The sequence below is a fragment of the Netta rufina genome (assembly GCF_964035555.1).
Source record: "Netta rufina genome assembly, chromosome: 6".
In the NCBI taxonomy this organism is placed as follows: domain Eukaryota; kingdom Metazoa; phylum Chordata; class Aves; order Anseriformes; family Anatidae; genus Netta; species Netta rufina.
In genome coordinates, this window is record NC_140129.1 from 9,721,743 (window position 1) to 9,744,375 (window position 22,633).

The 22,633-nt window shown below is 56.1% G+C and overlaps 3 protein-coding genes across 3 annotated transcripts; 2 read left to right on the forward strand and 1 right to left on the reverse strand.

Moving 5' to 3' along the window:
- Nucleotides 1–717: 717 nt before the first annotated feature.
- MREG (melanoregulin) lies at nt 718–10,426 on the reverse strand (the record flags this gene model as incomplete). The annotated part of the gene is made up of 5 exons (XM_084289405.1): nt 718–837; nt 1,163–1,326; nt 2,492–2,582; nt 7,487–7,646; nt 10,335–10,426. The coding sequence occupies 5 exons, from the start codon at nt 10,424–10,426 to the stop codon at nt 718–720; spliced, it is 627 nt and encodes a 208-aa protein (XP_084145531.1).
- Nucleotides 10,427–12,796: 2,370 nt separating this feature from the next.
- On the forward strand, nt 12,797–15,333 carry LOC311210694 (putative methyltransferase). Its single transcript, XM_084288788.1, has 6 exons — nt 12,797–13,179; nt 13,410–13,570; nt 13,792–14,005; nt 14,326–14,426; nt 14,648–14,785; nt 15,027–15,333. Exons 1-6 carry the CDS (start codon nt 13,069–13,071, stop codon nt 15,115–15,117), a joined length of 816 nt encoding a protein of 271 aa, XP_084144914.1. The 5' UTR covers nt 12,797–13,068; the 3' UTR covers nt 15,118–15,333.
- A 3,704-nt stretch (nt 15,334–19,037) lies between these two features.
- Nucleotides 19,038–20,122, forward strand: LOC311210985 (interferon lambda-3-like; the record flags this gene model as incomplete). Its single annotated transcript, XM_084289406.1, has 4 exons — nt 19,038–19,418; nt 19,512–19,655; nt 19,765–19,845; nt 20,027–20,122. 4 exons carry the CDS (start codon nt 19,038–19,040, stop codon nt 20,120–20,122), a joined length of 702 nt encoding a protein of 233 aa, XP_084145532.1.
- Nucleotides 20,123–22,633: the final 2,511 nt, after the last annotated feature.

Consider the following 22,633-nt stretch of genomic DNA (forward strand, 5'->3'; position numbering starts at 1 on the left):
GTGCTGTTCCTATTGCAATCAAGACCCGAACTTTCAGAAATGAATGGAGACGTCGGTGTGACCAGTCTGAGGGTGTTACAGGAGAACATTTCTCAGCAGGTCCCACCACGGAGCCTCCCTAAAATCTACCTTTGTTTACAGCGTCGGGCTGAGCATCCCTCGAGGGAAACGCCTCCGAACTGCTCGCTGCTGGGGTCCCAGCACCCAACTGAACGAGGCTCCAGCCGTGAGCTCCTCTCCTGCAGGAGCTGGGACCAGCCCGGCGGGGACGAGGATGAGGAGCAGCACGCAGAGCAGTGTCCCGAAGTTGAAGACGACCGAGGTATTTTCCCTTCCTTGCCGGTTCTCCTGGATGGGAGGGCTGAGGGAGGTGGCTGATACCACGAAGGGAGCAGCGTGGCTCTCCTCACCAGAGACATCCCACCTTTTTCAGCTACTGGGAACAGCAATTCCCCCCGTGCCCACCAGCCGGTGGCCCCCTACCAGGACAAAGCCGCAGCAGCTCCTGCTCCCTTCTCCTGGAGCACCTTGGGGTCCACCAGCCCTTTTCCCATACCCTCCCCACGGAGCACCCCCGGCTCTCAGCTCTGCTCCGGGCAGCCCGCTCGCTTCTCGGCAGGGAAACAAGGAAGGGCACTACTCGTGCTACAAGCCCTTGGCAGGGAAACTTGGTCCCGGGGGAGGGAATCCTGCTGTAGCACCAGCGAGGCGTGCTCCTCAGGCCATCCCGGCGGAGACCTGCTTTTCATCCACCCGTTCCATGCTGGCCCTCTTTGGGTACACCACGCTGGCCATCTTGAAGAACTCATCCGCAGCGTCCAGAGCTATGAGCCGGTCCTGCCAAAGCAACAGGGTTTTACAGTCAGTGCGAGCTGCCTGGTCGGGGTCCTCCCTCCGTGGCTCTCAGGTTAAGCCAGGCGTGAGCTCTAATCTTCTCCCACCTCATTAACAGGCTATGAGAGCACCCAACTGCACAGCACCTTTGGGAGCAAGTTGATGGTGCTACAACACGTCTGCAAGGAGCTACAGGCGCAACATCTGATGGGGATGCCCCAGATGCCACCAGGTACTTGAATTTCCTTCCACCTACCTGCTCCCCTGTGCTTGAGCCCATTTTCAGAGCCGGGGTGGCAGGGAGGGAGGCACGCTCAGAGCTACTCACCACCACGAAGAGGTAGCGCTCGGAGAGCTGCCAGCTGGTCGGGAAGATGTTTGTCTCTTCGGACAGCTTTAGCAGGATGTCCCGGGCTTTGCCCATGTTCTGAGAGTCGCTGATGATGCTGAGTTTGGTCACGGACAGGAGGGAGTCTGCTTCCTTCTGGAAACCTGGGGAGGAGATGTTAGAGAAAGGAGCCAAATGTACGGAGAGCAGGGGCCATCCCTGAGGACTAAATGCCCTTGCCAAATTCCTCGTTCCCCCTCCACCCCGGGCTGCTGCTTTCCCGACATACTAAAACAAACCAGAGTTTTCCACAGCAAGCTCCATGGCTGCACTTGGGGCAGGCACGAGCTTGCTGCCTGGAGAATAAACATTCGGAAAATTCAGAGCAAGTAGCTAGTTTTCCACAGGAGGGCCACGATCGCCCCACCCAAACCCTGGGTGTTGATTCAGCTCCTGCATGCTCCTGAGGTAAGTGGTGCAAGAGCTTTCGGGGCTGGCGGGGCACCCCAGTGAGTACAGCAGTATGTGGGTGGTAAGTTGTAAGTGAGAGTGATAAAAAACCTCTGGCAGTAATGAATGCAAGTGAGATCGTTCCCGTAGCAGTCAGGATCTCTTATAAGAAAAGGTACCCAGGGAAGGAAAAGGGAGGAGGATGAATCAGGGCGGTGAGCACGTAATCGCTACCACTAACTCAGCTCCAGGGAGCTGGTGGTGATGCATCTTATCTGGAAATGTTTACAGGGAAAAGAGCGACGGTCTTATGATTAAAACACAGGTGTAGCTAGCGCAATATAGCAGGTTTCGCTTCTGCTTTCACATCACTTTGCTACGGCCAAAAGATCCCAGGCCTTGAGCTTCCCACCCTTTGCAAACCAACTCTGGAGCCACTGCAGATGTGAGGGAGATGTGGCTGCTCGGGAGGGCCTTTGCCAACGAGCAGGGACAGATTCAGGACCTGGGAGAGTCTTTCTCAACACGCAGGGGTATGTGTAGATGTAGGGACCAAGTGATCTCTCCCACGTGTGGTCTGCACAGGCTGTGGAGCACCCAGTGGCGTGAGCCAAGGAGGAAAACTAGAGGTATCTGTGATCTGATCTGGAAGCAATATTCAGTTCTCCCTGCTTATCTTGGTTATAAAACACAGGGGGAGCTCCCAGGTAGTCCTGCTAAGCTTGCAGAAGGAAACTAGACAGGGATGACTGCGCATTGCTGGGCTTGAGGGGCTCTCCTGGACCCCTGCCTCCTGCTGGCTGTGCTCCCTGGGCTTTCCAGTCGTGGGACCTCTCACTCAGCACCACAGAAATGACATCGTTTTGTCCTTCAGCTTACCTAAATCCTCCAAAATGTGTTTCCACCTGCTTCTCACTTCTTTCCGGGTTTGCCGTAAGGTATAGATATCATAGTTGAGCTTCTGCCATTCCTGCAAAGCAAAGAGATAAAACATGGTCAGGCATTTGCACGCGAGGGGGGGGGAGCTCTGCTGCTTTTCTAGGAATTTCAGCTTCTAGAAATGAAGCCAGAGCTAAACCAGTGACGCTGGCAGCGAGGGATCGCTGTGAAGGTCAGTGGCCAGGCCTCCGTTGCCTCTGGGAGAAGTTATGCTGAGCAAGGAAGGATATTTTAGCTTGGCTTTTGGCACAGCATCTCCGTATCTCCTTAGCACAGGCTGAGCAGGCTTCCAGTTCCCTTGAGCTGGGGTCACAGCATTTGGCCTGGGTGTTGCTGGCGGCCGAGGTGGGCTCCTTGGTGGGACGGGGAGAGCACAAACCTGCTGCCGTGCTCGGTGCTGGCCATGGTGGTGCTGTCCTGGATGGGGAACGACACGAACCAGAGCCCTTTTTTACCCCAAACCCTGACACCCCAAAACCTCAGGCTGTGAAAACACCTTAATTGACCCTTGCAGCTTGAGAAAGCACGAGCACATAGTAATAATTACCTTCTACAGCCTATTGCAACACCTTGTTCGCATACCCGCGTGGTTAAACTGGCACGGCACATTTCTAATAGCTGCTGACAGCCTGCAGAAAACTGAAAGTTGCTGCTGTGCATGGTGACACACACACGGTATCCTCTCCAAAGGCCTCAGCCCCTGTTTGGCTGCTACCTGGGGCAGGCAGGTCTTCAAAAGCACTTGGGAACAATAAAAAAAGAGGCAGTAAGTACGCACACTGCGAAGGATGCGTTGACAGCAGCGTCCACGCAGCGGGTTGGAGCATCGCTCAGATCATTTCCTCGTGCTAACAGCCTTAATTAGTCACCCTGCTGAGCAGCAGGCAGCACGGGCGGACTCCTGCAGAACAAACGGGTGCTCATCTGTGCCGCCCCCCCAGGATTTTCCTCCCTGGGTTCAGGGGGGTGGTGAATATCCACGGAGGCAGACTGCGTCAGGAATCCCACTGCTTTTCCAGCAGCTGCCGCCTTGCAGAGTTCCCTTGATTTGGTAAAGAGATGGAGATTCCGAGGTGGAGATTTCTTGCAGATTTCTTGCTTGCTTGCTTTTTTATACTTTTTTTCTACTGCTTTTTCCCCAAGCTGGCCAGTATGCCATGGCTGCCGAGAATTAAATGCCTGCAGGAGCAGGAGCAGGAGGAGGTCAGGCTGCCGAGCTGGCGGCCGGGAGGGAGCCGTGACGCTCCCTGGATTCAGGGCAGCGTGGCTTCCCCCGTCTATTTTTGTTCTGAGGGAATCTAGGTTACGGCTTCCTTGCACATCCTGCTTCCTGAGCTGCTCCACGGAGCGAACCCAGTCCCTGAGGACCTCGAGCACTGCCCTGCTGGGGGAGAATTTGGGGAGTGTGCGACGGAGAGGCTTTGGGACCGGAGATGGTGCTTATGAGCATCGCCTCTCCCTGCTGTTTGTCACCTCTGGCTGCCCTCCAGACAGCACGAAGGCTTGACAAGCAGGGATTATCTGGGTGAGGCCGGGCGATGCCCTGCTCTCCACCAGCCTCAGAAACCACCAAGCTCTCCCCTCAGCGCAACCATCCTAAATGCAGCAGGGGCCTGCCCGCTGCGCTGCTTTAACACAGAAATATCAGCAGCTTTCTACCCCCAAAATTAATCTAAAAGAGCCTCTCCCTTTAGCTGCACAGCAGAGGAAGAGCAAATGCTGTCTGGCCCCGTGTCTCCGCGCAGCAACAAGCAACATCAGAGCCAAGAGCAGGCGGGTGTTCCCCATGTGCATCCCTGAGTCACCAGGAGGTGACCTGCGGCGGGCATCACGAGGCCGAGGATGCTCCAAACCCGAGGGCAGGGAGCTGGGGCTCGTGCCAAACCCTGCGCTCCCTCAGCCCTCGCTGCTGCTGTGGGGTGTTATTTCCTCCTGTTTTCAGCAGGGCGAGCAACTCGGAGCTGAGCTGGAAGATGAAAACGTGGCTTGGAGGGCGCTCCGTGACTCCGGAACGAATGTGCCAAAGAGCAGGCAGGCACCGCCGGACCTTTCATCCCTGCTCAGATGGAAATTTTCTAATTAGCAGGGAGGTTTTCTTCATGTTGTCAAAGCAACCCCCTAGCGAGGCCATTTCCCCTATTCCTTTGAAAGCAATTCATCTCACTGTTCTGGTTGCTATTTTTGTAGGAAATGGGGTTGAAGCACAGTTATTAGTGAAAAACTGCAAAACCCCAGGCCAGGGAGGTAGCACCCTGCACCCAGGGGTGCTCCTGCTCTCACCCAGCACGAAGAGGCTGAACAAATACAAACACAGGCACGTTCATACACTCAGCCATCATCCCACATCTCAGCTTGTCTGTTACCACTGGAGTCCCATAAACACAGTCCCATAAAATGCTTCTCTCTGTATTAGCGGGCTGCCTGCTGGAACAGCACCTTGCCAAATCACACCGTGTTTTCCTAGAGGTCCTCATTTCACCTCCAGATTCGGGCTTTTATTTCACACCACAACAGGTTTGACACCGCTGCAGGAAAAAAAAAAAGGCACAAGGAATTTGCACCAGAGCTGCCAAGTTTCACGGAGGGAAGGGGCAGGGAGGAGAAACACCGAGCTGGACGTGTCCGAAGTCTCTGCTGCTGCGTGAGCACAGTAAATTGCCGCCTTGTGCTGCGCCTCCAATGTTGCTCTGTTGTGCTTACACACGGGGAGGTGCTCACCCCTCACCAGCATCCTCCACTTGCACATGGGCTGCAGCTGCTCTTTCAGAAAAAAAGCCTGTCTTGATGCAAAGACTTGCCAAAAAAATGCTTGGATAGGCAAACAGTGTAAACAGGCTCCTCCGAGGATGCTTACAGGCCACTCTTGGGCACCACGTGGAGTTACCAGGCGATTTCCACCATCCAAACCCTGCAGGCTTGCACAAGGAACAGCACAAAGGAGGAAAACATTTTTTTTTCCATCTCTTCATTGATGTCCAGAAGTTTACACCCCAGGCATCACCACCAGAAAGCTCGCTATGCCTTAGCACTGCTCATTCTGCTGGCGATGGGGCGCCCGGGCTTTCCCCTGCCATTACATCCTGGCCCCCTGCTTGTGTCCTAACTCACAGCATTTGTCCCTCTGCGTGCAGTGATTTTAAAACAGAAAATGCAACAGAAAGCAGACAGGGGGTAGACTGAGGAAAATGCAATACGGGTTTGAATGGCGCGGTGGTGTCACGCAGCCACGTGGAGAGAGCTGCCCTTTGTGGCCCTGCCAGCCCCCGTGCTAGGAAATCAGGGCGATAAAGGTGGGAAGGAAGCACTCAATGAGTGCACTGCACGCTGAAGTTAAATCCAGAGGCAGAGATGCAGGGGTCAGTTCTCCTTTCGGTCCTATTTTAACTGAGATTGAGCAGACGGAGGGATGGTTTCGTGACGCCTGTGCTCAGCACGAAGCAGCAGCCCTGGCCCGGCCCCTGCCCGCGGCATCTGCGCGCTCCCCGGGGCCCAGCTGCCAACAGCAGCTCCCAAAGCAGCTTAGGGCTTTTGCAGGCCAGCCCTGTTTTGCAATTAGACTTTTCTCTCTCATTAGGAGGAGAGGGCGACACAATCTGGCCTAGTTTTCTTCAATGCTCGCTGGAGAGTGAGGAGAGATTTCGGCACCCGGGGCCGACCGCAGGAATGTTGGCTTCCCAGGCCAAATTCCTCCCTGTCCTGGCACCAGGAAAGGGCTGCAGCTCAGGACTACAACAGCTTGTATATCCTCGAGTCTTCGTTTTAAGCAAATTACAGCACCTGGATGGGAGGCAGCAGACCAAAGCTAAGCAATGTGCATTGCGTGCCTCAGTTTCCCTCGCTGCAGAGCACGTGCACGGGGCACAGCCCCACGCTGCAGCTCATGCAAACCTTCAGAGTTTCCCCAACCACGCTGCACTGCAGCAAGCTTGCAGGTCGGCCTGCTGTCATACTCCTCAGGGTTTTTTATTAATCGTGCTGCAACCAAATTGTGCAGTTGTTTCGGCACAAGCAGGAGCAGAAGCGCTTGCTCGCTTGCCCCCCGACTTACACTCACATCTGCAGCCCCAGCAAGGCTGACACACAGCACTCCCTCGCCCAGGGAGCCATCATTTAGCACTTAGGATACCGTTTTATAGCTAATAATATATTTTTTTTTATGACTCCTGCCTTATAATGGGCCTTAAAAGGCTGAAATCAGGCACTGTCATGTGCTTTCCCTTGCTTTGGACCCTGAAGTCCACCCCGCTCCGCATCCAGCCCCTGAACGGAGCTGTCCTCCTTTCCTTCAACCCCGTTAGGCTGTGGGGAAGACAGAGTGGGGAAGGAAAAGGGTATTTTGGTATTTAAATCTTTTCTTTAATCTCAGCCATACCTTCCAGTGAAAGCTTTTTGGTTAAGGGGACTGTCTCGCAGTGGGGAGGAGTTACGGTCTCGTGGTCTCTTGGATGAAATGGGATTGTGCTGAAACTAAACGGGAAGCCTCCAGGCTTTTCTGAAAATCTTTTGGAGTCTGAAAAGCAATCAGAGAGGGGGAGAGGCATCTGCATTTGCTGCCGCATGGACCTAATCAGGCCGCCGAAATCTCCTTTGCACAGAAGTGCTTTGGGGAAGGAAACGAGGGCTGCAAAGCAGTGTTTATGTAACAGAGATGATTTTTCCCTTCTGTGATGTGCCAGTTCTCCACTTCTTGGTAATCGCCCGATAACCCATTGGAGAAGTGTCTAAGGCAACACCTCGCTGCAGCAGCAGCTCAGCCAAGGCACTGACGATGCCATGTGAACCTGGGATGTGGCCACCGCAGGCAGAGCTACCGCCATCCCATCCCAAAAACCCCAAAACAAGCAAGTATCGGACAAAACCCGTCCTGGTGAGCTAGGAAATAGGGACAGCGACCCCGGTGCCCCGTGAAGCCCAGGGCAGGTTGCTCGTCCTCACCTCGGAGTCCTTGTCCAGCTGGCTCCTGCCCACGATCATGTTGTACAGCACCCGGTCGTCGTCCGCCTCCGTGTGGGTCACGTCGTGCGGGGTGCTCCACAGGTTCTGCTCCTCGTCCCGCGCCAGCGTGGCTCCGAAGGAGGCGTAGGGGTTGTTGTTGCTGCAGAGAGGGGACACGAGGCTGTGTCAACCACCCGAGCATCACCCTGGCCGTCCCAAATTATCCCTTCTGTGAGCTTCGATCTCTTTTCACGGTGTCCGCACTGGCACACCTTGTGAAAATGAAGATCCTACCTCCAAGAGCTCAGCTTCTTCTCAGGCTCAAGCTTCTGCTCCCACCCACCTCCCCCTCACAGGCACGGCTGTTGGGCTGTGTTTTATTCTGGACAAAACACACAGTGCTTCTGTCGGAGCTGGGACTGGGGAAGAGGTGGTTCGGGGCGATCTTATCCATGTGCCTGATCCGAATACCCCATCCCATCCTAAATCCTGGTGGGAGGGAGCCAGAGATGGAGCCAGAAAATGCAGGAAATTCTGTTTTAATGGTAAGTAAAAACTGGCATGGGTTGCCCAGAGAGGTTGTGGAGTCTCCACCTGTGGAGATGCTCAAAACCCAACTCCCAGCCTGCTGGAGGTGACCCTGCTCGAGCAGGGGCTGCACGGGGTGGTGACCTCCTCAGCCTGCCAGGGAAATCCCGGATTTATTCGATCAATGGTGAGCAAAGCAGAGCATCACCTTCTGGGGAGACTGTCCCCACCGAGGTGAGTTTTTCTAGGTGCTGTGCTCGTTGCTGGTGGTAGTGCATGGTTTTTTATAGGGTTGTTTAATTCTGCAGGGACACCTTTTGCAAGAAACCCACCCGGCCAAACCTCAGATAGCACCGCGAGCGCTTTATCCGTGACGTCAGGGCATTGCAAGGGGTGCTAAGAGGAGCTCCAGCGCATGGATAAGACAGCACAACTCACATCAGCATTCCTGCAGGAAGCTTAATTAGGCTCAGCAAACCGAAAACCTGAGCAACAGGTAACAAGGGGAAAGATAATCTCTTACAATCTCCCATTGCAGCCAAGTAAGCGAAGGTAAGGGTGAGGCTGTGGATGGCATAACTCAGCCCTGCCAACACGGGCTCGCCCAAAGTGTCTTCACACCCTCTTGTCCCCGAGTGAGTGCTGTGGATGGATCAGGGGGCGTTGTGGGGACACCAGAGCAAGCACCCAGCCGTGCCAGGAGGGTTTCTGTGATTTTTCCAAGCCTCCCTGCGGGGCACGCAGCATCCCAGCCCACGGGGCATCACTCGCATGCCTCCATCACCATCCTCCTGCCCTCAGCGGGCTTCCTCCTACTCACCGAGCCACCTGCAGCCCTCAGCACCCGGCTCACCATGAAAACACTGTTTGGTAATGACACTAACACGCCTCAGCTTTTACGAGGTGCTCTCTCACAGCTTGCAGGGCGCTTCCCAAAGTGTCTTCATTTCCAAACGCTGCCCAGGAGGCAGCCCAAGCACACACAGCGGGCAGCAGCGGGGAGCACGGGCACAGAGCAAGCATCCCCTGAGCATGCCATACTGCCAAACATCACTGAAACTGAAGGAATGGGGGAAAAATGAGCACGTGAAGGGCAGCCTGCAAGGCCAGCTGCAGCAGTCTCCATGGGACCGGAGGCATTAACGCTTCGCCCACAGGTTTCCTTCCCATCATCGCTTCCTTCTCCGAATATCAGATTTATGGCTTGGGCAGATTAAGGTGAAAAGTCGCGGAGTCAACACGCAGGGAGCTATCCCAGGGCTCCCAGCTCCCAAGGAGCAAAGAGCTGAAACCCCCACCAGGTCACTCCCTTCAAACAGCGCCGCGATAAAACAAACAGCGCCGCGCTCCCGCGAGATCCCCGCTTCGAAAATAAAACCCCAAAGCCTCCCATCCAGGGACAAGCCAGTGATTAGGCTATTAGGTTAATTAACGCGGCCACACTTGCGCAGCAGCAGGTGCCTGTCAAATGCCCAATATTTATACATCCCTGCTTACAGCCAGCAACAAGGGATGGATGCAGGTGTACGAAGGCACGCCGCTAAAGGTGCACAGCCACGCTCGCACGTGCGCCGAGCTCTCGTTAGGTTAATGCCAATTTCCTGGGATGCAGGCCCCATGCTGGGGATTATCCCCTTCTTACTGAGGTAACCGCTTTAGCAGTGGGGAATCAGGGCGCCTCCACCCCGCCGGCAGCTCCCGTGACTCCCCGCTCACTAAATGGGTCACCCCGCGTCCTGCCAGCCCCCCGGCCCCCGCGGCGCTGCGGGAGGACGGAGAGGTGCCGCGCACGGGGCCGCCTGCAAGGTGCAAACCCCGATTCTGCACGGGCACGGGTCTGTCCTCCTCCCAGCCTCCGAGCCTGACAGCAAAGAAAGGAAATCTCACAAAAAATAAAATAAAAATCAGCGTGCACGCTGCTCCACGCCACGGCGCTGCAGGGGCTGTGCCGCCCTCGCCCACCCCAGCATCCCCAGCCCATGGGGTGCGGGGTGCCCCAGTGGGACCCCCTCGTTGCTCCTCACCCCATGGGGACCCCAACCCCGAGGCTCGGCCCTGCGGTTTCCCCAGGGGGAGACGCAGCTGCAGCTTCTCTCTCGAAAACTTGTTCCATTTGTTTGTCCGAGAGCCCAGCGCACGCAGCGGCGTCACGGCGCGGGGGGCGAGACCCTGCGTGGAACCCCCCACCCCGGAGCCTCCCGCAGGGTAAAAAACAGCAAAAAGGGTGACAAAGATGGGAGAAGGAGAAGAGGGGCTGGGCTCGGAGCATCCCCCCGGCCCTGGGGCCGCAGGGATGGGGATGGGGAAGGGGGGCACTCACCTGAGCAGCGGCTCCTTCTCGGGGGCCGCCGCCTCCCCTCCGCAGCAGCCGCAGCAGCCGCCCAGCGAGCGCAGCCAAGCCCCCAGCCCCATGGGCTCCTCCGGGGAGCCTCCTTGGGCTCCGCTCGCTCGGGCTCTGCCCTCCCCCGTCTCCTCAGCGCCTCCCCAAGCCCTTCCCCGGCTTTGGATGCGCTCCTCCCGCAGCTTTCCCACGGCCTCAGCCGCTGGGAGCCATCGCGCTCCTGCGCCGGAGCCTGGCGCGGCCCAAAGGCAGGCAGGGAGGCGAGGGGAAGGCGGTGCGCGCTGCTCCTGCTCGCTCCCTCTTCTTCATTGCAGGGCTGCGCCGATCCACGATCATCCCCTTCCGGTGAATTATGGCCACTTGGCTGCTCGGGGAGCGAGGCTCCCTGCCTGCACAACGCGGCCCTGAGGTGTGAGCAGTGCCCAATGCCCGAAAGGAGCATGCTGGATTTGGGGAGCCGAGCACACCCGCAGACACCCCAAAGGTTATTTCCCACCCAGGACCGGGCGCTGTGCCCGACAGACCCATGTTTGGGGCAGAAGGAGGTTCACTAGGCCCAGGTTTTGGTGCGTGGCCCGCTCTGAGCCCATGTGGGATCGCCCCATTACTTCTCCAGGCTCTTGGCCAGTGCCAGCACGCCCGTGGCACATCCTCAAAGCTCAAAGCTTCTCCACGAGCTTCTGGAGGTGCTTCTGCATCATTCCTCGGAGAAAATGCATGATGCTCTCGCTCCGTGGGCACCCTTTGCTTGACACAGAGGGATGAAATTCAGGGTGACGGTGCCACCAAGGTGCCGTGGCACATCTGCATCTGTCTGAGGCCACAGAAGGTTAATTAGTTAATTCATTTCATCTTGCAAATTAAGCACTTGGTGACACTTTTATAAGGAAGTAGTGGCACGAGGTGGAGAAGGGGAGGCAAGAGGAGCTGTGGGTGCCTGTGTGGGGAGCTTGGCGTGCTCCCCAGCCCAGCCACAGATTCTCATGTGACTTGTTTGCTTCATTAATCATCCCCCCAGCCAGTCTTCCTTAATTAAAGGGTGAGATTGAGGGAGAAGGACTTGTTCCATGCTGCTTCCTGAAGGTCCCAGCGCTGGGCTTTTGTGCTTAGCTGAGGCTTTCAGTTCCTCCGTGCGTACAGCGTTCACAGGGCAGGATTTCCACAGGATGAGCTGACCGGCCAGGCAGGATTTCAAAGCCGAGGGCTCTTCCACCGGTTCCCTCGTAGCCTGCAGCTTGCCCTTGCTTCTTTTCAGCCTCTCGTGTGCTTGAGCACAAGGACAGCCAGAAGACGTGCCTGCCACTATGAAAATGCTCCAGCAATCGGCCGCGGTGGTTATTTGCACACACGTGAATGCGCGTTCCTGCTTCCCCAAAATTGTCCTCGTGGCAGAGGTTTCCATGGCATCTCATACATTTATCATATGCTCATCATGCACCTGCACACATTCACATTGTACATTTTAAATCAGCCCAGCCACAAATCCAAAAGGCTCAGAGCTGAAGCGCTTAAAATACGGTCACAGAGGAAATCGAGGAGAAATTCATGTTTGGAAAATACGTGTAATTAATTAGAAAGCGTTTATGAGTTTTGTAACAAGTGCTTTGTAGCTGCAGGAAAAGGAGCTGGTTAAGAGTTTTTTGTACTGAAATTAGGGGAGATTTTTATTTTTTTCTCCCAGAGAGGTATTGCTGGGGCAGCACGAACACTGTTAACAGAGCGAGGCCTGCCAGGGAGTGGAATTTGTTCTGGGTAGAAAGCCAGCATCTCGAGGAGCAGCTCTTCCACGCCAGAAAATACAGGGGCTTTGGGGCCCTTAACGTTAGCATGGGCTCAAAATCTCTGCTTATTACTGACTCACAAGCAAATTACAAATCGAAGGAACCTACCTGGGGTGCATCCAGGCTGTGCTGGCCCCAGGTGTGTGCGATAAGCGGTACTGCCTCCACACAGTGCCAGGTGAGGGCTTTGCCCCTGATGTCAGGTGGAGCTTTTTCCCTTTCTGCTGGGTGGCAGGGGGGCGTTTTGGCACAGCCAGGCTGTGCAGCAGGGGCTGGGGCTCCTGCAGGGCTTGGCTCCAGCTTATGGTGTCTGCTGGGCTTCACAGCTGCTTCCTGAGGGGCGCAGGGCTGTCGAGCACCCCCAATTTTGTGTGCTTTTGGGGACTTTGCTGAATTATCACAGTGATGGTGCAGAGGAGAGGGCTCAGCCTGCCTTAGGGGATGGGCTCCAGCAGCAGTGTTAAATTTTTGGGGGCCCCCACAGCACTGTACGCCCGTAGGGGTGAGCGCACAGAGCCAGCCGTGCGGCTGGTACAGCTCCAGGGCTGCTCTAGAGGGAGCAATTCTCCCTGCAACCAGCGCTCAGAAGCGGAAAAAGAACAACAACAACCAAAACCTCCGCTGCCTGCAGCTCCAGCCCTTAAACCTTGGCGGCCTGCAGCTCCAAAAACCCTCGCGTGCAGCCTGCGAAGGGCGCAGCACATCCTCCTGGCAGCCTTCCCGGCCTTCCCGTGCCGAGCGGCGCCTGCTCGGTGGCCGAGCGACATTTCCCATGGCTGTGTGGCCTGCCGGGGCCGCCGCCGCCCAGGGAGAGGCCGAGGGGAGCTGAGGGCACCTCTGGTGCCGTGGGTGAGGGCAAAGTCCTCCCCGAGGCCGAGCAGTGGAGGCAGGAGGGTTTGGGTGGCGCAGGACGAGGTCTGGCGGCCGGCGGCATGGCCACGCAGATGTTTGAGGGGAGGGGGCACGCGGCCGTCTACCAGAAATACCGCTTCAGCCCCGGCGAGGAGCTGCAGGGAGCCATCCTCGGCTACCTGAGGGAGAAGGTGAGCAGGGCACGGCCGAAATGTGGTGTGTGAGGGGGGTGTTTTTGTCGTATGGGGGGTGCTGCGTTGTGTGGGGCCGTGGCGAGGAGTCTGCGAGGCGTGGGTGCCCCCCTGAGCCTTTCCACAAGTCACAGCCTGCAGCATAGGTGCACACAGGGGCGCGGAATGGGGTTAAAAACGCAAGATTTGGGGGTGTTGGACTGTGGTGTGCTTCCTTCCCCACTCTGCAGGGCACAAACCCCACAGAGCTGGCCGTGGACGTGGGCTGCGGCTCGGGGCAAGGCACCCTGTTCCTGGCCGAGCGCTTCGGGAAGGTGGTGGGCACCGACATCAGCCAGGCACAGATCCAGGAGGCCAAGGCTGCCCCCTCGCCTCCCAACGTCTCCTACCTGTGAGTACCAGAGCCGAGACGAAATTCGGGTCCTCACACTGAGCTGGTGGGCTGGGTATGGGTGATAAAGCATGACCCACCTGGAGGGACTCCTAGCACACGAGTTATCCTACCCTTGCAGCATCCAAGCCATGCATGCCGAAAAATACCCATTGATTTTGTATCTTCCTAATTTCCTGTGATATATTCTACCTTTTTTTTTTTTTTCCCTCTATCCCCAGTGTGTGCCCTGCGGAGGAGCTGCCCTTCGAGGACGCCTCGGTCGACCTCCTCGCTTCGTTCACGGCCGCGCACTGGTTCGACATGGAGAAGTTCATGAGAGAAGTGAGCCGCGTGGTCAGGCCGGGCGGCTGCGTGGCCATCAGCACCTACACCGTGGACATGAGCCTGCACTACGGAACCTGCTCCGAGAAGCTGACCCAGATCTTCAGGGAGGTGAGGGATGAAACCCACGCCTCGGGGCTTCCCCTGCTGCTCTGGGCAAGGAGAAAGGTGCAGGGAGGAGGAGCACCGGGCTGGTGGGTGCAGACAAAGGACCCCCACCCAGCAGGGGATGGATGGGGCAGAGCCATGCTTATGGCTGGAATAAAAGAGTGTGCTTATGTTCTCGATGCTGAGCAAAGTGTTGAATTTTAAATGCAAGTAGTTGAAAGTGAAGGAAAAAAAATCATGGCCTCGGATCTAGGGCCAAGTGAGCCTGAGTTAAATAGAAACCGAGTGTTTCAAGTGCTTTTGTTTATTATCTGTCTCCACAGACCTGGGGGCAGCTCTTAAAATACTCACATAACAGAGTAAAACACGTCCTGGAAGACTACAAAGAGATATTCGAGGCCTTGCCGTTTCCAGACAAGAAGAGGTGAGCAGAAACTCCTTGGTGCACCACCACGGGGGGGCAAAAGTGGCAGCCTGCGGGGACACCACTCTTGCCCCCATCAAATGCTGTGCTGCTTCCCTCTCCTGGACCTCTGAGAATGCCATGTGTTACCTGTCACCGCCCCGGCCTGCAGTCATCTCGCCTCACTGCTTGCAGTTTGTTTGCCAATGATGCTTTTTTTTCCCCCTTTTTTTTTTTTCTAGAATCACTGACATCTACGACAAAATTCCCATGACGGTCGCTGGTGTGGTTGGGTACTTAGAGTCTGCCTCTCCCTACCAAGTCTTCCTGAAGAACGACCCCGAAGCTGCAAAAACCCTCCTCCCAGAGATGGAAAAGAGGTAAAAAGCACTCAGGAAAATGAGGAGGGCACGGACACCCCCCCTCAAACAGTGACCAAAGAGAGGTTGCGGGGCCCCTCCAAAGCTGAAGTAGCACAGCCCTTGGTGTGCATCTGCAGCCCAAGCTTCTGTGCTTTGGAGGTGCTCTGAGTGGGAAAAATCTGCTCTCCAGCTGTGGATGTTGTCCCATGTCTGGTGAGAGCTGGCCAGACAGCAGGAGACCCTTCTCTGCTTCTTGCAGGTTGCTGGAGGTGATGGGGGTCCCCTCGCCTGAAACCCCCCTGGAGTTCTGGGTGAGGCACGTCTGCATACTGGGGCACAAGGAAGCGTGAGAGCAAAAGCCTCTGGCGCTGGAAGGGGAGGAAAAAGAGGATGTCCTAACACCCGGCTCTTATTCCCTGGGAAAATCGGATATTTGGGTGATTAAAGCCTTAAAACTCCTTAACCTTCTGTGGAAAGCAGAGGGGGGTTGAATGCAAGATCCTGTCTGTGCTGCGGTCCTGCTCTGCCCAGCGCTGCTCTGTTGGTGCTGGGAGGGTCCCGTGTGGCCGACGTTCCTTAGACAATTAAAAGCAAATAAAATAAAGTTCCTTGTGGCCGCTTCTTCACAGAGCATCTGCTGGGGTGAGAGTAACCGGGCTTCATGAGCACTGCTCCCCGGGGACCTGCTTTGTGGGGTGGGTAGGCTCTAATCTGCGTCTCTGCAGAAGAGGCCAGTTTCAGACGTGTAACTTGGCCAGTTTTTGAAATAATTCATCCTCCTCTTGCCTTGGGTGCAAAGACAACACGGGAGGCTCGTGGGCCCCAGTCTCAGTGGCATTTCTGAGAAACACGAGGGGTGGGAGGCCCTGGGTGCCCCCCGAGCTGCTCCCTGGGCTGGGAGCTGCAGCTTTTCCCACCGAAAAACGCTTCCACACATCACACGCTTTCGAAGAAAAGCACTTGGCCTGCAAGCGAACAGAAACTTGAGGTTGCAGCCCAGGCCTCCTGCTAACCAGGGTGACCTTTTAGCCTGCTTCTCTGCAGCTTTTTGTCTCCTGGGAACACGCTGGGGGCCTGCTCTGTCACGCAACGCAGCTGGGAGCTGTGTGGTGCCTGTGCAAGCTGCCCACAAGCTGCTCAGCCCCAGCGTGTGGCAGCTGCTGTGGTTTCTGAGGCTCTCTGGGCTTGTTCCTAGAGAGGAATGTTTGCACACCCCTTTAACCCAGCCTTGTGTTTTTTTTTATCTGCTCCGCAAACCAAACATATCGGCTGTGTTTGAGAGGCAGTGATTCAAAGCCGGGTCTGCACCAGTACCCGACACCTCCTGTTTGCTTTCTGGAGACCTTGAGTCTCTGTGGGGCCCTTTCCCTTTCCTGTAAACCCGCAGTGAGCTCCAGGAGGTTTCCAGCTGTGGGCCCACCGTGGGCACGGGGAGATGGAGCCTCTGCTACCTGCTGGTGGTGCTCGGCCCTGGGCACGTCCCCATCGGGATGCCAGGGGCCGGTGCCACGGGGCTCAGCGTGCCTGGGGCGAAGCAAGGGCTTTGTCTGCAGCTGGTGGCTGCCAGGAGGATGGGAGGTCCTGGGAGGAAAGCCCTGTGCTTCCCCGAAATCCCAATGGGATTTCAGGCCCTTGCAGCACCTGCACGAAGCCTTTAGGGGAAAAAAACACGAGGCTTTAAGCTTAGTGCAGCCTGTTGGAACAGCTCGCTGCCCGGCTTTCCCATAAAGGGCCCTTCCCCCGGTGCCGGTGCCAGAGGGGTGACGCCGCGGGTGAGCTGCGGTGACAGCAGGGCAGGGCTTGCGGCACTGGAGCAGGCTCTGGCACCACAGCTCCAGGTGGCACCAGCGGTGGCCACCTGATGTCCCCGCCCCTGCGCCCCTTGGACGGCGGCGGGCAGGGCTCCGGCTTGTTGCCCGTGGTGCCTTTTGCGTTTTTGGGGCTGTTTCCTTCCTTTTGGGGGGCTTTTCCAAGACTTTGTCCGACCGGCTCCAAGAAGGGTGGGAAGAAGCAGCCCCGTCCCGTCCCTTCCGTCCTGCCCCAGCCCCGTGCCAGCCTCCCGCTGAGTCACGGAGCGCTTCCTCACCTGGCACAGCACCCAGCCTGCAGCCCTGCCCCTTTCGCTTTCCTTTCCATACCTGGGAATCTCCTGCGTGCTTGGGATTCCTTGCTCTGGAAAAACGCTGAGCCAGCCCTCACGCTGCTTTTTTTATGGCTTTTGGAGCTGTTTCTTGACCGGGACGTGGAAATACTTCTGTGGTGCTCGATACATTGACAGCACGGCTGATGAAAATTGAGAGCAGGCAGTTCCTTAACACGGCATAGCTGCCCCTTTGCTTGTGGGATGGAACAAATGGGTGAGGGGCTGCTGCCTCTGCTGCTCTGAAGCCCCGCTGGGCTGGGCACGGTGTCCCCAGCCCATGGTGGCTTTGGGGACGCTGTGCAGTGACACCCCGCTGCAGTGGCCGAGCTGGAGGAGCCGTGCCCGATGCAGCCGGGCTCGGGGTACGTCCCAGCGCGGTGTCGCTGCCCGAGGCATCCCTTGCTTGTGCAGGATTTGGGGTTTCACCGCTCTTACCGTGGTGCCAGGCCACGTGGAGCGTGCATCCCTGCGTGCATCCCTGCTCTGCTTTTGCTTTCCCTTTGGCACCCTGGGATTCCCTGCGCAGAGGCGTGACGTCTCCGTCTGCTCTTCCAGCCAGCAGCGGCACGTGCGTGACGACAGCCACCGCAGCGATGACGAACCAAACCCAACGAGCAGCACCTGAGGCTCCTCCTGCCCCTGAGTGCCGCTGCCAGCAATGGGCTCTGCGGGGTTTTTTTTGGATCATGGTGGGGATGGGGCCACGGGAGCAGAGCTGGAGCTGAGGGAAGGGTGACCTGGCTCGTCGCCCCTTCTGCCTCCTCGCCGGGAGGGGACAACGCTCCGGCCACGTCGGGGATGCAGCAAGGGTACATCCCAAGGGTGGCCCCACAGCGAGGACACACGCTTCCTCCACCGGGGAAGTGTTTGTGCTTACTCCGCTCGGGATTTTGCTACAGCACTTTGTATAATTGATGATCTGTGCCTTGCTTGGGAAGCTGACGTGACGTTATTTGTGCCGCTTCGGGCTTGTATCCCACAGCTGTTACCAACCGTGAGCAAACTGCTTTGAATAAAACTTTTTTTTTTTCCAAATCTGTTTGTTTCTTTAACTGGACAGAAAGGAAAGAGAATTTCCCACTCATGGAGAGCACAAGCTAACGAACCAAGCCCTGGCTGCGCCTCAGGCTTTTAATTACTGACCTTGTTAACAACCTGCTGCTGCGGGGAGGCTGGTGGGAGTCCCACCCGTGCCCACCGTGTTTTATTTCTGTGTCTGGGGCCAGCAGGCCGTGGGCACAACCCCGGACACGTGGCAGGCTGCCTAAACACCCGCAAACACTTCTGTACTCCGGGCACTGGCACGGGATGCTCAGAGCTGTGTTAACACCAGCCAGGTGTTAGCCAAAACCACGCACCTGCTGCAGCTGCCCCTGCTTTTTATACACACACAGGGATACTTTGCCATATTGAATGGTTGATTAACACACAAAACAAAAGGCATTTATTGGTTCTCACCTCAGGCTGCCTAGAGGAGAGGGCAGCTTTTGGTTATGTGGGTGCATTTTTATGGTGGCAAACAGGCGAGCGCGTTTTTCGGTGCCGCGCTAGCGCAGAGCTGCTCTTTACACACACACACGGGTACGTTTTGTCACAAGCACTGATGAATTAACGCACAAACCGGAGTGTGATTATGGCTTCAGGGCTCAGGCTGCCCCGAGGAAGGCGCAGCTTCTCCTTGTGCAGGCGTGTTCTTGTGCGGCTGCCATGGGAGCGCCGCGTTCGCCTTTCCCACGTCCCGCTGGAGAGGGAGAAGAAAACCCACACGCGGCACCGCAGGATCCCACCACACCCCCAGCCCCTTCCCAGCCGCCACGTCCCCGCAGTGCCCTCACCTGCAGGCACACCTGCAGCCTGGGCTTTCCTCGCCCGGCGCTTTCACTTTCCTGTCGCGGAGCCGCCGCGCCGCGGGTTTTCCTGCCAAGGTGAAAGCGCGGCACTGCCCGGCTGCTTAAAAGCCGGGGAGATGGGGCAGAGCGGCAGGATCGAGCGACAGCACAGCTCTGGACACAAGAAACGAGGACTCGAGGCGTCTCGAGGGATTTCGTGGGTTCGCACACCGGTCGTCCTCTCCTCCTCCTCCCGTCTTTCTGGATCTTTGCATCCTCGTCGCAGCTGGACACGAAGATGCTGTGCCCCGTGTTCGCCGTGGTGCTGGTGGTGGGCCTGGGGCCCCTGCTGGCGGGCGCCTTCCCCCAGGCTGCCCTGAAGAAGAGCTGCCGCCTCTCCCAGTACGGGTCCCCGGCGTATTCCGAGCTGGCGGAGGTGCTGAAGTTTAGGGAGTACTACGTGAGTACCGACAGCAACCTGGGGCTGCGGGGCTGGGCTGAATCTCGTCCTGGTTTCAGAGCTCAGGAGGGGGACGGGGGTCGCACAACGCAGCCCCAAGCCAAAGGGCAGCTTTCTAACCTGCCCCCAACCCCTCTTGTGTTACAGAACATCATGCCGAAGGACCCCAAATGCAGCACCAGGCTCTTCAATCGGAAGTGGAAACCCAACGAGCTGTCGGTAAGGGTGACGCCAGGGAAGGGAGACCCCCTCCACCCACCCCCCGGGGTGGCTTTCCATCAGGGTCCGTAACCACCCCGCTCCTGCCCGCAGGTGCCTGACCGACTCCTCCTGGTGGAAGCCGAGCTGGACCTCACCATTGCCGTGCTGGCACACCCCACGGTCCACAAGCTGGCCGAGAAGAGCCAGCAGCCCCTGGCCTTCTTCACCCAAGCCCGGGAGGACCTGCGAGGCTGCGTGAGTGTCCCCCTGGGTCGGGAAGTGGCCCCAGCTCAGTGGCACTGATGGGCGCCAGTGGCAGCGCCGTGGGGCATCGCCGGTCCTTACCCGCACGCTCTCCTTGCAGGTGGCCGCTGAGGCTCCTTCGCATCAGCCCTCTGGGAAGCTGAGGCACTGGCTGCAGAAGCTGGAGACGGCCAAGAAGACGGTAAGACAGGAGGCTGGGGAAGAAGGCTGATGGGGTTTCAGGGGCCCCCTGGCAGACACCACACCACTTTGGGTCCAAATCATTAAGAAGCAGCCAGAAAGGCCTCCCCATGGTGCCCCCAGCCATGGCTCGAGCCCCATCCGTGCCCGCAGTGTGCTCACCTCCTCTTCTCCCTCCCCAGGAGACCGCCAGCTGCCTGGAGTACTCCACCATCGTCCACCTCTTCCAAGTGCTGCACGACCTGGGCTGCGTGGCCATTCCGGAGCGGTGCACGTAGCCTCTTCTTCCTGCCTTGCCTGACGGACGCCCGGCTGCGTTTTCCTGTTTAAGCACTTGGCTTTTTTACGTGAGCTCAGGGAGCGATTTTTTAACAGTCTTCTCAGTTATTGTCTATTTTTTTTTATTATATTTTTTAATTGTGTATTTATAACGTCTTAGGAAGACGTAAAGCAATGCCCCTTCTGACAGGCACTGCTCAGAATTTATTATTTATTGCATGTCTTTGTTTTGCTGGTTGTCAGAACACTGACTGTTTTTAAAGAAATCTATTTTTGAGCTTGCTATTTATTGCACACTGTATTATGTATGTTTGCCTGCATAGATAATATATTTTTGTACGCTATTTAACATGAAAAATAAAACAGATACCATAAAACTGACAAGCCGCCATCCTGTCTTCCCTATATTTTGTTATAATATCATCCTGTCGGAATTATTTAGGGGTGGGGAGGACACCACAGAGAAACTTGGGCATTTAGAAATGGGCAACACCTCGGTCCACCTGCTGATGCCAGATTTGTGGTGCTGCAGGGGGACACCGAGGGGAAGGGACCCCCCAGGTGCTGGCTGCAGGGGATTTGGCTCACCCTGGAGACTTCTGCAAAGCTGCGAGCAATTTGCTCGTTCCTCTGCTGCAGATACAAGTAAAGGGTGGGCAAAGGGAGTGTTGTGGAAGAAGAGGTTTTGCCAGAGGGTGTTTTAATACTGGAATTAAAGGGGAAAGATAATTATCTGTGGGACTGTGCTGGTTTTGAGGGCATTTTGCATGAGGAGTGGCCAAAATGAGCCTCTAGTTCTTTTTCCTGGAGACTCTGAGCTACGGCCTTGACCCATTCAGGCCAGAAGGGACCTGAAGAGCATCTGGTGCAGCTCTGGAGTCAGGGCAGGTTGCTCGGGAACAGGTCTGGGTGAGTCACGAGCATTTCCAGGAAGAGGGATTTTGCAGCATGAACCATGGCTAGGAAAATGAAAACTGATGGCCCATCGCTTTGGTAGGAAAACAGCTTTAAGGACCTGAAAAAGCAGGTAAAAAAACAGAGGGAATTGGTTCTTACACAGGGGTATAAGTGGGCTATGAAGAAAGGCCTTGCTCAAGATTATTTTATTCCTATTGGAGGGGAGGAAAAGCCTTATCCAGCTTGTTGTGGAACAGCCACTTTGTGCTGTCGTTGCCTCCCCCACGTGAAAGACATCACATTGCAGAGAAGCCTGAGAGTTAAGGGTGGAGGGGAAAAAAAGTGGGTTGTGGGGTTTGTTGCCACTCGTTTTTGTCCCTGAGCCTTATGGGAAGACCCTCGCCAGGTAAAAGTGCTTGGCTGTCTATGCAGCAAACCCAAAATGTGTCTGTGAGCTGTGCCTATTAGGAAAAGTCATGAAGTGCCTGCTCCGGAGCGAGATGCTCCAGGTGCCCTGACTGACCTCCAGTGTGGATGTCTTCCTTCTTCCTGGTCTGAGCTTCTTAAGCTTGGCTGGCTCAAAAGGTAGCTGACAAACGCTGCAGCTGCTTGTGCCTCCTGCTGCTGCCTGGGCAGGGCTTTTGTTTCAATCTCTTTTGTTCCTGAAAGAGGTCAAGATAGAGGATTACAGATCGAGTTCTCTAACTGCAGCACTGTAACGATAGCTCAAGCCGCTCTGTTTAAAGCAAAACAAAAACCTTAATCACTAGTGAACTCCTTGCTTACTAATACGCTAGCTGCTGGTGCTCTTGATGTTGTAACTCCTCCTCCCGCTTCATTTCACTGCATTTCATAATTCAGAATAACAGCTCCCATCTCTCAGAAATCACACTGGGACCAGGAATCGTTTAGTCACGGGCCTGGGGATTCAAGGAAACCCAATTGCTTTCAATCTGCTTTGACATGAAAGATCATTTGACAAAAAACCTTCACCTTTTTGTGCGGATGACTTACAGCTACCTGAGAGGCTTTTTTTTTCTTTTTTTCTCCCAATGCTTTGCACCAGAAGAACAGGCTGGGAGGTGGCTGCTGACAGCTGCTGGGACTCGAGGCTGCTGTGTGAGCTAGTAACGATTGCCTTCCTTGCTTCCTTTGCACTCCAGAAGTCTCCTTTTGGGCATTACCTTTGCCGCCACAACCCAGCCCCATTTCCTCGCCTTAGCTGCAGCAAAGCCCTCTGCCTGTTTTGGATAAACAGCCTGAAACCATCAGGGTCGGCACTGATGGACTGGACAGATAAAGGTAATGACCTCTGAGAAGGAATGAATGAGAAATATTGACGGAGAAAAGCTTCACTGAAAAAAAAAAAAATGAAGATGAAAAGGCAAATAATAAAAAGCCAGGAGGAAGAAAGGTTCTTTCTTTTGTCCTAGGGCTGCAGGCAAAACGTGGCCTCATAATCAGAGCATCACCCCAGTGTTTCGTTCCCTGGTTTTAGCAGTGCTCCGAGGAAGCAGCAGCTAAACTCCAGGTCACTGCCGTGCCTGATAGGTATCAGCAGAGAAACATTGATTTAATCAGAGGCTTGCAAGGTTGTTTGTTATAAAATACAC